This window comes from Paramisgurnus dabryanus, chromosome 3 (assembly GCF_030506205.2).
Source record: "Paramisgurnus dabryanus chromosome 3, PD_genome_1.1, whole genome shotgun sequence".
Taxonomy (NCBI): domain Eukaryota; kingdom Metazoa; phylum Chordata; class Actinopteri; order Cypriniformes; family Cobitidae; genus Paramisgurnus; species Paramisgurnus dabryanus.
The window spans coordinates 36166359-36181763 of record NC_133339.1 but is presented as its reverse complement, the minus strand read 5'-3'; the positions used below and the strand labels follow the sequence as shown (position 1 = coordinate 36181763).

Genomic DNA, 15405 nt, shown 5'->3' with positions numbered 1-15405 from the left:
TAATAGTGGTTAGGTATGTATAATTACATGCTACTAACCCAAACCCTACAATAAGTAAATGCTGTTAATTAACATTAATGAATTACACCTTCAAATAAAGTCTAACCTATAACTTCCTGAACAATGCAACAAACAGAATATGTGAAATGTTTTAAAATACCCCCAGCATTGCTTTTATTAACTTTATTAAATTTTGCAACATTGTAAGGATCTGTCTTTCATGTTAACTTCAGACCAGCAACATGAAGTTTTATTAAATTCAAAATTTTTCTGAAATTTTTTAGCCTATACCTTTTTTCACAAACTGAAACTACAGTTTATTATGATTGCTTACATACTAAAATTATAAATAACACACCATTAGTGTGTTATTAACACTAAACACACATCTCTGTTTTAAACACAAATCTAACATGGTGTCCTTTCTTTGCCATTACAAGGCATTGCTTTCCAAAATTTCACACCTTCTATTAACCAATTGATCAAACACAGGCGAAGGGAGGATGTTTCCTGTAAGCTTTGTTTTTACCCCCTCGTGTGTTGTTTTTGTCTTCACAAATGTTCATTTTCATCATATTTATGTTCTGATTTTCAGTGCAAAGTGCACATTTTAGAAATGAGAAGCCTTGATTTCAAATCGTGCTAAAGCAATCGTAAAAAAAAGGTAAGCATGCGTCTTGTCAAATATCAACTCGAAATTTCATATTTAGTGCTTTTAAACAATATATTATGTCAAAATGTTATGTCTGCATCATGTAAGTACAATCTTACTAATATACACAAACATGATTTATTATTTTTCTTAAATACTTAATAAACATCACAAAACCGTGTTGATTGTCAATAAACAAATGCAAAAATACATTTGGCACAAAAGGCTTAATAGAGACAAGTATTTGACACTTTCAAATTATTGCATTTTTCCAAAATGAAACTTAAAAATGTTTGCATAGCTGCAAATAAACATTGTCATTTGTGCAGTGTGTTAGACAGGTGTTAGTGATACAAATGTAAAAATAAACATTAAAAAAGCCATGTTATACCTAAAGCTAACTGTAACTTTTGAGTGATGTCACAATACGGTGCCTTCATATACATCCAAGCAAAACTGTGATGCTGTCATATATATGTTTAAGCAATTATTGTAAAAGTGATATATTAATGAGCATTTATTAAAAGGTATTTCATTTGGCATCGTTTTTGCAAGCTTAAGCGAAATGTGACTTGGATTATAATACTATTTTTCTTCTCTCCTTATTTATGGCTTTAGAAAAAGAACAAGGGATTAAAACAAAGAGCAATTGTGTGACGTATAAAGACGTGCATTTAGTCGAGACATTCATGATAGATTTGTCATTGAAACGATTGCATAAACTGTGTTTAGCAGTCAGATAAAATCGTGTTTAAACCAGTTCTGTTTGTCTTGTGAAACAACCCGAGGCTAGACAAGATTATATTCATTTATGTGTAATGCTTAAAAGTTTCATTTTCTGAAAACAACGTATTTGGTATGGTTTTAAAAACTATCCAATAATTGTAAAGTTTACTTCTGAAATGTGTTAGGAATATATTGCGTAAAGAAAATAGTTTCTAAAAAGAAATCTGAAAATGTATCTTATGAACCATTTTCAATTACAGCTCTATAAGAAATCCTCAGGGAACATAAATCCTGATAAAATGTATAGCTTGAATGCATACTGAGTCAGAACCCTGAGGATTTCCACAAGACTAACTTAACTAAGACACAGCCTTTCTTTGTGTAGGCACATGCATCACTTCTGAAGATACAATTTCTATTGAGACATTAAGTTAAATACTCAACTAATACAATTCCATTATAAGAATAAAATATTTTGTTTACAAAGTGTTCTTGTTTCTTTTGCAATAACATGCTATCACAGCAAAAAAGTTGCATTAAAAATCCACATTTTTACAAAATGAGAAGTAGTGATGTAATCAAAACATCCAAATAGTGCAAGTAGTACAAATGTTACTGAAATGTTTCCTGTGCAATGGCACAATGAAAGGGTCTTAATACTCTTGTGTATCAGCTGACACATTCTGCATCCTCTCCACCATGAAAAAGCACAGGGTTCCTATAAAGCCTAGGATAACCATAACCAGCAGCTGCCAGGTTAGGAGAATATAGCCACCGTAGAAGAATGCCACTGCTGCAAAGATGGACTAAAAGAACAAGGAGTGTGTTACTGTACATACAGAACGCTGAATAAGACGATATGTACTGCATATTTAAAATGCACTGTATTCTTTTTGGTGACGTAAATGATTGGTTATCAAATGCTTAGATCATATCAGATTATTTAGGCATGATTTCACATCTAGTATCTTATTCAAGTCCAGCACAGCAGCTATTGTAAGAATGTTTTCTATGTGTGTAGCGTCTATGATCAGATGTTCAAAATTGCGATAAAAATGAAAGTAGACCCGAAACTAGATACAAACAGGTCTATACTACGTCACATGATACAATATGGCTTTTACCTGTATGAATTTAAATATAGCAAAGGCTGGTGCACTCTCCTCAGCATACACTTGTCCTAGGATGCTGTAGAGTTGAGTATTGAAGCAGCTGTCTCCAAGACCGAGCAAAAAGCTGCACAGCAGGGCAATGGAAACACTGCAAGAAAAAAATACGTTTAAAAATCGGTCTATTTGAAGCAACGTTTTAGTGGTAATGAAACAAAATTGAAAAAGCTAAAGCAACATTGCTCTAATGTTATTTATTTCTTTACCTTGGCGTCAGATATGACGTATGTTGTGAGCTGGTATTGAGGATCACAGGTGCATCATCTGGTATATTGAGGAATATCAGGTAGAAGGCCAAAAAGTGCACAACCATTCCTAAAAAGACCACTGAAGTGCGTCTGAACCGGCTATTCTTCAACACAAGGCCAAACAATCCTCCACCTGCAGATTAAAACCAAACTCTCACATTCATATCATCACTGAAAAAAATTATTCATTCAATTTACTCAATATTTTTAAGGTAATTGGTTGCAATTTATTTAAGCTACATTTAAACAAAAGTTTTTTGTTTTGTTTTGCCTTTCTATTATTTTTGTTTTGTTTAAATATAGCTTTAATAAATTGATTGCAACCACTTACCTTAAAAAATTGAGTAAATTGAATGAATCATTTTTTCAGTGATCTTATTACCTATCGCTCCAAATTAGCTTTAAATGGGACACTTTCTCCATGAGACAAAACAAGATTTGTACACTTTTTGTGTAATCCTTAATGATAAAATATATAAATGGGAAACTAAAATCTCAATTTTAAATTTTTTTACCTTATCTAGGACCGTCCCTAAGAATTATTTAGATAATTGATAATGAAGTAATTAGATATTTTAGTAATTAGATATATAAGTGAGCAAAAACCTTTCAAAAAATATAAAATAATGATGATGCAATAATAATTGGTTCAAATAAAGTATCAAATCCAAGTTAAAGGGATAGTTTGTCCAAAAATTATATTAAAACATGAAGCCGCATTACCGGAAGCTAGGTTTTTTTTGCATTTATAAAGTTTTAAATATGGAAATTTCTCTGACAACACCGCACAGATTATCATCAGAAGGACTTTGTTTATCATCATGGAGGTGTTTGGATTTCTTTTGTGAAAGATAACTGTAAACATTTTTGGATTTGAATGAAGTTGACCCCGTAACTTTACATTTTTACAACTTAAAAAGAAAATATGAAAGATGCACACCAGTATTGTCTTTTTCTAGGTATGTTTGTAAAAACTACTTGAATTTCCTAATATAATTCAGGCCTAGTCCTGAATAAAGCTAATCCCGGTCTGAGAAACTGCCCTCAAATGTAATAAAACCAGAATTATGTATTATAGCAAATGCCTGCAGAGGGCGCCAGCACTCTTGTGGATGTTGTTTTTACTTTCACTTTAGATTGAGAACACACTTACTTTTGGCCAAACAACTTTAAATCCACATAATCTTTACTATTTGTCCAATTCTTTAAAATATATATTATATAGAACTGTAATTTTTGAGCAAGAACATGCAGACATTATGGGCCGGTTTCCCGGACAGGGATTAGACTAGTTCTGGACTAAAATAAATGTAAGAGCTGTCCAAGCTGAAAACAACTTGCACTGACATATCTTAAAATACATCAGTGCTCTTTATTTTGCCTCAAAATGCACACAAGGAATGTTTTACGTAAGGCATGTTTGTTAAAACTAGTTATATTTCCTAATTAAACTAATGCCTAGTGCTGGTTTAAATTAATCATGTAAACTCAGAGTGAGGGATTAAAGTAAAAGTTAGAGTAATCACAGTACTCTGCACTGTATATATGCTACATATATATAGTATACCTACCAATTATTTCTCCAGCTCCCAGTACAATGCCTGAAATGCCGATCAAACTTTTTGCTGCGACGCCAAAGTGTGTCGTAGCGCCAATGCAAGTCCCATACACCCCACTGTAAAATGACAGCTCTAAACCTGTATGGACAGAAAATAATGAGTAAAAATATCTTCATATTTGGTCAAAATTGAATGAAGGATAGTAGTAGTAGTAGTAGTGGTAGTGATCTTACCACTGTACGCCATGCAGAAACTTAATAACAATATGGTTTTGGTTTTGAAGATTTCCAAAGTGGTCTCTAAAAAGCAAAAAGAATAAACGGGGGAATGACTACAGATGTGACCCTGTCTTGTAATCTAATTTTGAGATTAGGAGAACCAAAGTTTGATTTCAATCTTACTCAGTAAACATTAAAAAAAGAACTTTAAAGATTTTAAAGTTATATATTGTAGGATGATGTTATGTAGAAAAAACTACTGGGTTTTCACAGACTGGGTCACATGTCTATAATAATTCTGCAATATTTTTTAAATAAAAGATTAACATATAAAGGATGAAAAACTTACTTAAATCTGTTTTGGTTTCCCTCACAGCAGAGCTTGCTCTTTGTTGATACCTAAAAACATTACACACAAAGTATCAGCCACCACCGCATGATTTACATTAAACAGGGCTTAAAAATAAGCATGGCCCAACAGCGCTAAGACGCTGTATGAGAGTAATAATGGTTTAAAATTATTTACATTTATTTATCTAAAACATCTAAACATTCATTCTTTTCAAATGCTGTTATTCAGAAGCATACAACAGTTTAAAGCTTTAACAAGGTACACCAATAAAGACTGATCTTGTGCTAACCCAGTTAGTCCCATAGACAGTAAAAGAAATGGACACAGCGACCCCGTTGGATTCAACGGAGACAAGTGAAGCCAATTAGAAGCTCACACTTCCGGGGGGGGTCGAGCGTACTGCGCAGACTCAAACTGAGCTTGGTGACGTGACGCCAAAATGAATGGGAGTCAATGGAATGCTAAGAGCAGGTGGGGGTCCGCTAGCTAATGGCGGTGCCCAAGGCTGCTTCAATAAAATATGAAACCCTGCCCCCCTGGTTAGTCCCTGCAGATGTTTTTTGGACCATCACATAAATTATACATTTAATTATGAAATATATTTGAATCAAGTACCTTTTATTACAAATAATTTACTGAAAATTATGCAAATCTGTAACAGCTACACTATACCTGTATAATGTACATACTGAAACATACTGAAACATATAAGGGCTGTTTCCCAGACAGGGTTTAGATTAAGTCAGGACTAGGTCTTAGGGCGCACTCACATTATCCAAACCAAACCATGCCTGGGCGCGATTGCCACCCCTCCCTACTCCCCCAGGTGCACGCACTCACACTGTACTTCTTTTATTTATTTATTTTTTTTATTACACTGTACTTCTTATCGATCCGAGTCCGGGCGCGCTTTCGTCATTAAGATGCGATTGTTTTGAAAAAGCAGGAAGTAAAGCTCTCTCTTAACACTGGAACCCACCGTAATGATAAGTCTGTGTTTTTTTATTCGGAGTCGTTTGGTGCGCGATTACAGACAGCCCTCTCACATGTCATCATATTGCTTAGTTGATCTGTCACGTGCGCAGCTCGGACATTCACGTAACCCCGCTGCGCGCATCAAAAGGTTTTTACGGAGGCAGATGAAGGTGAGTGGTTACGCAACTGACATCTTCACCTTTTGAATCGCGCTCAGGCGCGATTGCGCTCACACCACAGCCTTCCGCGCCTGAGCCCAAGTGAACCGTGCTCCGGCCCACCTCTGCAACCCGGCCGCGGCGCGATTAAACAATCCGCGCCCGGGCGCGGAACGAAGCGATCACACTAGTCAAACAAACCAGGCTTTGGGGGTCAAACGCGCCCGAGCGCGGTTTGGTTTGGATAATGTGAGTGCGCCCTTAGTCATATTAGGACACTTAAGTAGTTTTTACAACTTAACAAATCTTACAAAAAAACATTAATGGTGTTCATCTTGAGACAAAGCAATGGCACTGATAGTTTTCAAGATATTGCATTTTAGTCTGGAACTAGACGTAAGCCCTGTCCTGGTAACCACCTCATAATGTTTATGTATAAACAATGTTCATAGCCTACATTTTGAAAATGTATAGTACCGTAGCTGTTATGGATTTTCGTATTTCGTCATAATTTCACGAGTTCGCATTAACATGTTATCGTTAGGGAATGAGATAAAGCATATTTGGCGTGCTGTCCGAGGAGAGGGCTCCGAGCTCGGAATTTTAGCCCGAACCCAGAGTACTCCCCTCTCTTTAACTGTGATAAATTAATCTAGATGAGAGTGAGGTGATGGGGTGGAGGAGGGATGCTGCAAAAAATCTGTCACGGGACAGAGGTGAGGCACTGCCATTTATAGGCACCTCTTTGCACTGATTGGTTGGATCACATGACCATGCTCCTCCCGAACTTAGTTAAATAAACTTCATTAAATGAATAATTTTTGTGATTTGTCTTTGCAGGTGAAAAACATCTAACTGGGTTAGCAGAAGATTGGTGTGCCCTGTTAAAGCTTTGAATTGTTTTGTTAAAAGTGCTAACTATTCTTCATTGTTACAGTTCAAGGTAATCTAAAGTAATGAGTGAACTTTACATAAGTGGTGTTGATAACAGAGACTGGCATTCCTCTTCAGAAAGAGCTTCTTCCATCTCGCGAGCCTTTCTCAAGAAGAGAAAACTTACTGTCCCGAGCACCGAGATAACCAGCAGGGCTGTAAAAATTATCTTTCTGTCTTTATCTGTAAAACAAATGCAAACAACAAAGGTGATGAAAAAGACCAAAAACGCACAAAAAATATTTTTTCAAATATTGTGAAAGGCCAGTTAGTTTTATTTAGGGGATCAGATATGTTCTGATTAACTTGTTAAAAATGTTAATGAATTCACAAAGCTTTTTTTCAATATTTAATTCACTTCATATGACACCCAGTCTGTGAAAACCCAGCTTATATGCCATGTTTTGTGAGTTACTGTTCCACATAAGATCATTTTACATAATGTCAACATACATAATGTGAAAATTTAACCAGTGGAAGCTTGTGACTGCTCATCCGAGGGGCGCCATTTCAAAATAAGTGTTCGGAGTGTCATGTGTGTTGCTTGCGTTTTCAAAATATGTGTTTGTTGCGTCATGTGAACCATGTGCATCACGTGTTTTTTTCAAAATAAGTGCCTGCTGCACACGCGTTAAAACCGTTTATGATAAAAGAGAAGCTCACGTTCACAAAATACACACAAAACACTCCCTTAACAGTAAACTCTTATTAAGCATGAGATTATGCGAGTATCTGGCAAACGCGAGCATCTCTTTTATCATAAACCCTTTAGACACATCTGCACCAGGCACTTATTTTGACAAGACACGTGATGCACACAGGCTCTCTCGACACGCAGAACACATATTTTGAAAAAATGGAACCACACACATGACAGACTTACACGTTATGAAGAACTTCGCATATAACCTTGATATCTTTAAAGTTAACTGAGTAAGGCCATGTCAACAATTGAAATTAAAGTAAAATCAATTATTAAAAAAAAAACTTTGATGCTCCTAATCTCATAATTAGATTATAAGACTTAGGTTTGGATTTCACAGACAGGGACACATTTTTTTAAGGTGCTTTTCCAAATGTGTATATTTCAGTACAAGAAAATATATAATTTTCAAATCTTCGTTACCTGAAATGTCAGTTTTTCCTTTCCAATCAAAATAAACGTATAGATTGCCAAACAACATACTGAAAGGAAAACAAATAAAGGTTTTCATAAATAAATCATTGAAAGTGTGAGAGGTGCTCTTTTACAATTAAAGTGGATGGTGAGTTATATATCAAAAATAAAATAACTTTTTACTGATAAAAAATTGCAGCTCTTACAATTTAAATTGCACCTATTTCATTGCTAAAAACAACGTTATTTTGTGTATTTGGTATAATACAATGTGTTCACGGTGTCTGGTTCAAAAAACACATTATTTTCCACATAAAGTACATTTTTGTAGCTCCAGATGTACTGCTTTCCTCAAACACATTGATTTTGTACAAAGCTTATCGATCTGAAAAGCGCTGTGTCTCTGATTCGCCAGCGAATCTGTACATTGTGATTAGCCTGAATACCGGAAATGTGACGCTCCTTGCCATGTTTGAAAGATTCAGTCACAATGAAATGCTGACAGGAGTTAACTTAAAGGCTCTAAGTCCGAAGCAGGAGGAATTATGATAATGTCGGTCTTGTCTACATCACCAATCCCAGGAAGTAAACTGTTGCCTACAATCTGTGTGTTTGTTGTAGTCCAAAAAAGAGATTTACGTTGGAAACGATAACTCGTGTCTTCGTTTACCTTGGGGTTTGCATATCGTTAACATGTACTAATGCACAGTTACACACCAAAGAAAATGTAAAATCGTGAATCGGATGATAGTTGCATTTTAAGTGTGAATGTATGTATTTGAGAGCGCCTTGTTGCAATAGCATCACAGATTAAAGCAAGGGTTCAGGTTTGGAATATAACTATGGAGTACCTTTATTATGATACACTTTTGTTGAGCTTGATAGCATAACTCACTATCCATTTGAGTTGTATGTAAAAGACAATTTTGAAAAAAAAAGTGATTAAAGGGTGATTTTCCAGACAGGGCTTATCCTATTCCCAGACCAAAATGCATGTTTGAGATGCCTTAATTTAAAAACAGGTTGCCCTGAAACATCTTAACATATATTGTTTAGTCTTAAAATCCACACCAGTATGTTTTTTGTAAGGTATGTTTGTTAAAACCACTTAAATGTCCTGATATATCTAAGCCCTAGTCCTGGCTTCATCTAAACCCTGTCCGGGAAACTTCCCTAAGTGTAATTTGTTAGTCTAAATCACAGATTATTATTCTCAGTTTCTTATGAAACGCTGCATTATTTAAAGCTCTTCTTAAGTTATTGCCGATCTCACTTTACCTGCACTGCAATAAAGCCCAAAACAATCCTGTGTTTCGGTTGATGGTGGAAACATCAGAGTTCTCCACTAGAAAGTTTCCTTGAGCTGTCCACAGCACTGGAGATAGACAAAGCATGGGTTACACACCAACAATTATTCATTTAAACAGAATTTAAAGCTAATGCAAAATTCACATATAATTTCCTTAAATTCGAGCTGTGTTGTGTGCAACTACATTTTTACATAGACACTGATTTGATTTACATTCAAGCTTAGTCCATAATGCTGATGGTTAAACTTAAATCAGGTTAAATAAAACCAAAAAATATGGCAAAAGTGTTGTCATTAATAGATTGTCAGAAAAAAATGTGGTCAGAAATCAGAAATTGTATACATTGTATGGTGTGTAATACATATATATATACATTTGGTACCAATATGTACCTTTGAGGTACTCTTTGGTACCATTACAATGCTGTTCCTGGAGGGCAACTGTTCTGCTTATTTTAGTCCTAACCTTACGGCGCATTCACACGGGGCGTAAGCGTTGACGCTTCCCATTCACTTTTAATGGGTGACGTCAACCGTTGGCGAAATGAATTGTGGATCCGTCGGCGCCGCGTCAGTGCCGTTGCTCGCGGCAGAAGTTGAACATTTCTCAACTTTTCAAGCGGCAACGCGTGCGTCAGCCAATCATATCGCCTTATGCAAATAACCTCGGCACAGCCAGCCAATTACGTTTATGGAAGACCGGAGCTTGTGTTGCGGCCACAGTGATTGGCTGTTGGCCACGCTTCAGACAAGCCTTCCGTTATGCGTTAACGCTGACGGACCGTGTGAATGCACCGTTACTCTGACACACCTGCCTGTAACTTTTAGGTATGTTGTTGAATTGGTGCTGTAACAGAAATCTGCAGGACAGGTGCCCTCCAGGTACAGTGTTGGAGACCTAGGCATTAAAGGGGTGTTTCAATGGTATTTCAAGCATTCTGACTTATTAACACAGTTATAGAGTTGTTTCCTCATGCTAAACGTAGGCAAAGTCTCAAAAAGCAGTTGGACATGTTACAGAGTATTTCTGTGCCGAATGCACTTCGCCAGGGTTCGTACAAGTTTCGGAAAGTTTTTTTCGATTACAGGTCCAGCTGACGTTTCAGGGGTTTTCTATACGTATCACTTCTTTATATGGGCACTTCCCCCGGAAAACCCCGCCCACACGTCAATCAGCGGGAAACGCTAGAACTTACAAACATTCACATCACGCGACAGCTTTGTTTAATTTCAAAACTTAACAATGGCACGAAAGAAGAAGTGTTTTTGGATGTAAGGAGAAGAAATCCAGCCTTATGAAAACGATGGATATAGTTTATTATCCGGGGTAGCAGTGGAGTTTTGCGTGTGTGTTTGATGCACTTGAATTTTTCCAACCTGGTCACGAGTTGCATGCGGTATAAGACTTGTCTTATGTTGGAAATAGGCGTGTGCATACAATATAAATGACACAACATGTAGTGAATCATAAGTTAAAAGTGTTGTATAGTGTTGCATGACTCGTACTCGCTCCTCCCGCGGTAGTAACTCCTCCTCCATTTTTTCGTACTTTATCGGAAAGATTCGGTAAAGCTAATCTTTCTTTTATAAATCTGATTAAACTAAAGACTCTTCGGAGATATAAAGGATGTCATACTACTCTATAGGTACTCCAGATTAACATCAGAAATGCAGAAACAGCGTGTGTTACGTGAGCTTTAACCTATACCTGTGATGTACTGAAAGCTTCAGCTAACCTTTTTGGCATGTCTACTATGTAGGGTGTTAAGCTACAGTGACACTCTATTTAATGAAGCATAAAGATTATTAGATTCAGCTATTACCAATTCAATTATATCCTACCAGTCATTTATCAGCTTCATGCCTAGCGCCTATGAATGCGAAAAATGCAGATGCAGGTATGGAATACAGATGAAATGAAATGCATTATGGATGTGATGTGCTATAATTGCCCATTTATTTAAATATCTACTTACTGGCTGCTCCAATGCCAGTTAGCACTGAAGTCAAATAAAAAGACCATGTGGATGGAATGATGAATACGGCTATATAACCACTAAGAAAAAACACACAAAAATGAACATTAGAGACAATGCTGACAACACAATGAACAATTACTGATAAATGTGCAGATCTGTTGTACTTGCCTATAAAGAATCCCACTCAGGAACATTGTAAACCGTGGTCCTATTATAGCGACAATGGTGGGAGCTAATAAATTACAGAATGAAAAAACTCCATATATTATTCCAAGGCTGTGAAAAGAGTAAGGAAAGATCAGTTTATTTATATTCATTTTAAACAATTTTTATATATTACCTAGCATGTAAGCCTGCTCTTAAAGGGATAGTTCAACCAAAAATGAAAATTCTATAAATTTCTTTGTTGTGATGAACACTAAAGAAGATATTTTGCCCCATGTTTGTAACCAAACGGTTCATGAGCCCCATTCATTTCCATAGTATTATTTTGCCTTCTATGGAAGTGAATGGGGCTCATGGTCGGTTTGATTACAAACATTCCTCAAAATGTCTTCCTTCGTGTTCAGCAAAACAAAGAAATGTACAGGTTTGTAACAACATGAGAGTGAGTAAATAATGAAATGATGAAAAAAAGAAAACACTCTTGGGATTTATTCACCTTTTTCTGTCATATAAGAGATTTTTTAATCACTGTACTAGGTTTGGGGTGTTCTTCCCTCACACAAAAGTATCGCATGACTTTTTATAGCACTGTTTTATGATGTTTTTTAGCCATTAAAGAGAGTTTCAGTCCCCATGTAATAAACACAATGGCTAGAATTTTCTTTAAAAGTTTTCCTTTTTATCCCAAAGAAAACTCAAACTGGTTTAAAACAACATGAGGGTGAGTAAAATGTTTTAATTCAGCCATTACACACGGCCTTCTATTTAAACATTCGCATGTCCTTACAGTAACTGTTAAAGGGCCCCTAAGCTAGGTGTTTCCAGCAATATTATAATAGTCTCTGGTATCCCCAGAATGTGTCTGTAAAGTTTCAGCTCAAAATAAACCACAGATCTTTCATTATACGATATTGAACATTTGTGGCTGCAATGAAAAACATTCTGGTTTTGTGTGTGTTTTTTTAAATGCAAAAAAAGCTTCTTTTCCCCCTTCGCGTATGCAAAGTATGGGGTTGTGCGCTTATACATGTGCTTTGGACTACATCAAAACATCTGTCTCTGGAAGAAGATTGAACTACGCAATCATAAGGCGGAGTCTGTGAGCAGTTATGGTACAGGTGTAATCAATGTGACATCACATTGATAGGAGATCCCCAACAGCCTGTTTTGTGTGACTGTTGTGGTTTAAATGAGATTGCACAAAGAAGAATAGATGGATTTGTATAATAACAGGATGTTTCTGCGAACACACTGGTGACTCATTTTCTAATAGAAACACATTTAACACAGTGCATTGTGGGGGCTTTAAACAAGAAGGCCATTTTTGGAGATCTGACAGCAGCCCAATAAACTCCAAGAACTGTCATCCAGCAGATATTTCATAACAAAGCCAGGCTGTAAAGCAGGACCAGCTCTCCGACACGGCAAATGTGTGTCACCAGTGTTACTGTAAATATGAGTATCACCAGACAGGGTGGTGCTCGTATACACACCAGCAGTGCACATTTAACACAGGTGATGTAGTTGTGTGGGTGCCACATCACAGCATCTTCATAATTTTGAAACTTGTATTATTAATATGTCATTCTCTGTTTACTGTCTAAAATTCCTTATTAGCATGTACTGCTCTATTAATAGATCATATTGCATAGCGTGATTATGCACGGTTAACACATGATCTCACACTGCACAACTTGACTTATTACATTTTAAACTGCACAGTTGATGCCTAAATTGGTTTGTGTGGAGTGGCAAATAACAATGAATCAGTGTGTATGTGTATAACATACTCGTAAACATTTAAATCTTGAATAAAGCAGTGTGTCCACATAGCAAAGGACTGTGAAAACAATTCTTACCTGTGATACCCACTGCCAATGAAAGTAGTGTTATTCAAACTCTTCACCACTGTTTGCTATGTGGAGATATTAAAGAAACATTAAAACATATAAAAAATAGATAAATTCAATTAATTCAATCATGCTTGCTCTTTTATTTAAAGTGTTGATAGGTGTTTTTGGTAGCAAAGTAGACATGAACTTGCAACTGAGACAAATTGAGAGAGAGAGAGAGAGAGAGAGAGAGAGAGAGAGAGAGAGAGAGACTAAAAAACACAAAGATCATTCTAGTGGAACTTTAAGTCATTTCTGGGTAAAACTGGGTTTTATTGGGATCTTCATGAATACAGTTTTTGTTCAATGTTAATAAATGCAGCACAGCATTTTGTTGCTCTCATTAGTCATGCAGGATAATTCACTGACTAATGAGGAAAATTGAAAGCATGAGATATGCCTGACCCAGGTTTACAACAATAAAGTGATACAATTTAGGCCAGCAGTAAAACTATATTGAACACTGTGTTCCCATAATACAGGAAAACAATTTGCATTTTTTTATATTTCAATATTTTACAAAACTGTTAAGCAGAAAGATGCCAGATATTAATTGATTTTTTTACTGGTTTACTGATTTAAGTTATTTTGGGTATGGTTAAGTCCATCAGTGCATAATCTTTTAAATACTTTTATATAGAATAATACTTTTGTTATTGATGTTCTCTGTGACGGCTTGCAATTTTTTACATTTTTAGCACTTATTCTAACCAAAATGTAAGAACAACTTCCAACACAAGTTTCATCATGTGTATATATATATATCATGCAAAATTAATGCAATTCAAACTTACTTCAATGTTACCACAAGTGGTGAATGCTGTGAAAATGAGCAAAAATCCTATTCCCAAAACAACAACATTATATGTCCTTACGTCAGCCATCCTTAGCTCATTCAAATCCACAAAGATGCCAGCTGCAGACTTTCAAAGTAAGCCTTGGTCCATAAAAATTAAATTAGTATCAAGGAAAGCATAGCTTTTTTAAGGCATATTTGCAGTGCTGCACGCACGAAACTTTACATCTTTGGCACTGGTGCACAAACTGAAGCGAATTGGTGGTCGTCTCGTGACCCTCTCATGAAAGCAGAAAGAATGTACATTTCACGTGACGGTTTGCGTTGAAATTACTAGGAGCTCGGCAAAATGACAACACTAAACACACAAATGCTACTTTAGGTTAAACTATTAACTAACTGTCCTGCTTCCGATTTAAATAGCTACGACACTGTACCAAAGTCTGTGTTAACTCTAATAACTTACGCATCTATCACTTTGCCAGATTTTAACACGTAGTCCACGACGTTTCAAACTAGCAGAGTGTCTTATAAAAATAAGCATATGTGCGTCAGATCATCAACACAGGTTATAAATATTTACATGTTCAAAGGTTGTCGATTGTGTAAGCGCTGAAAGACAACATAACCGACTCGTAAAGGTAGGGTAGGTTCAGCATGTAGCAGATCGTAGATCTATATACAGTTTACACAGAGCACATGCGAATCACTGGTGGTTGGAAATCAGCGAGCATTTACAGATGACGTCACCTATGCAATCTTTTTTCGACTTCGTGATGTGCTGCGCAGATTGATCGATATATGACGTTAACGTACCGCGAGCGCTATAACAATAAAGTAATTAAAATAAATATACATACAAAAAAAGTCACGGGCCAGATGTAGATTTTTATGAGGTTATACAATAAAAGTATATAAGAGTTTGTTGTTGTTAGAATAAATTAAACTACCAAAATTGTAAAACAATTACAAATATGCATTCCAGAATTCCAGCGAAGGCATGTACTATATAAATGTAATAAATAAACATTTGGCTAAGTGAACAAATATTACCTATAAATCTACATTACCAAAACACATTAAATGTGCCCTTTTTTATGTTATAAAAAAATAACCAGTAATTATAAATATTGTATTGAACACATGTATTGAATCTA

General features: G+C 35.9%; 1 protein-coding gene across 3 annotated transcripts; it reads right to left on the bottom strand.

The window, feature by feature from the left end:
* Window positions 1-771: 771 nt before the first annotated feature.
* On the bottom strand, window positions 772-14954 carry LOC135739050 (UNC93-like protein MFSD11). Of its 3 annotated transcripts, none has more exons than XM_065257457.1 (14): window positions 14832-14954; window positions 14247-14389; window positions 13420-13475; window positions 11564-11671; window positions 11393-11472; window positions 9386-9482; window positions 8117-8175; window positions 7029-7173; window positions 4922-4971; window positions 4588-4653; window positions 4367-4492; window positions 2754-2928; window positions 2503-2638; window positions 772-2184 (listed from the first exon to the last, which is right to left on the bottom strand). In XM_065257457.1, the coding sequence occupies exons 2-14, from the start codon at window positions 14334-14336 to the stop codon at window positions 2032-2034; spliced, it is 1341 nt and encodes a 446-aa protein (XP_065113529.1). In that variant the 5' UTR covers window positions 14337-14389; window positions 14832-14954; the 3' UTR covers window positions 772-2031. The 3 variants fall into 3 exon arrangements, with proteins under 3 accessions (XP_065113529.1, XP_065113486.1, XP_065113417.1); XM_065257414.2 differs by having other exon boundaries at window positions 14715-14919; XM_065257345.2 differs by having other exon boundaries at window positions 14247-14919.
* Between the last annotated feature and the right edge of the window lie 451 nt (window positions 14955-15405).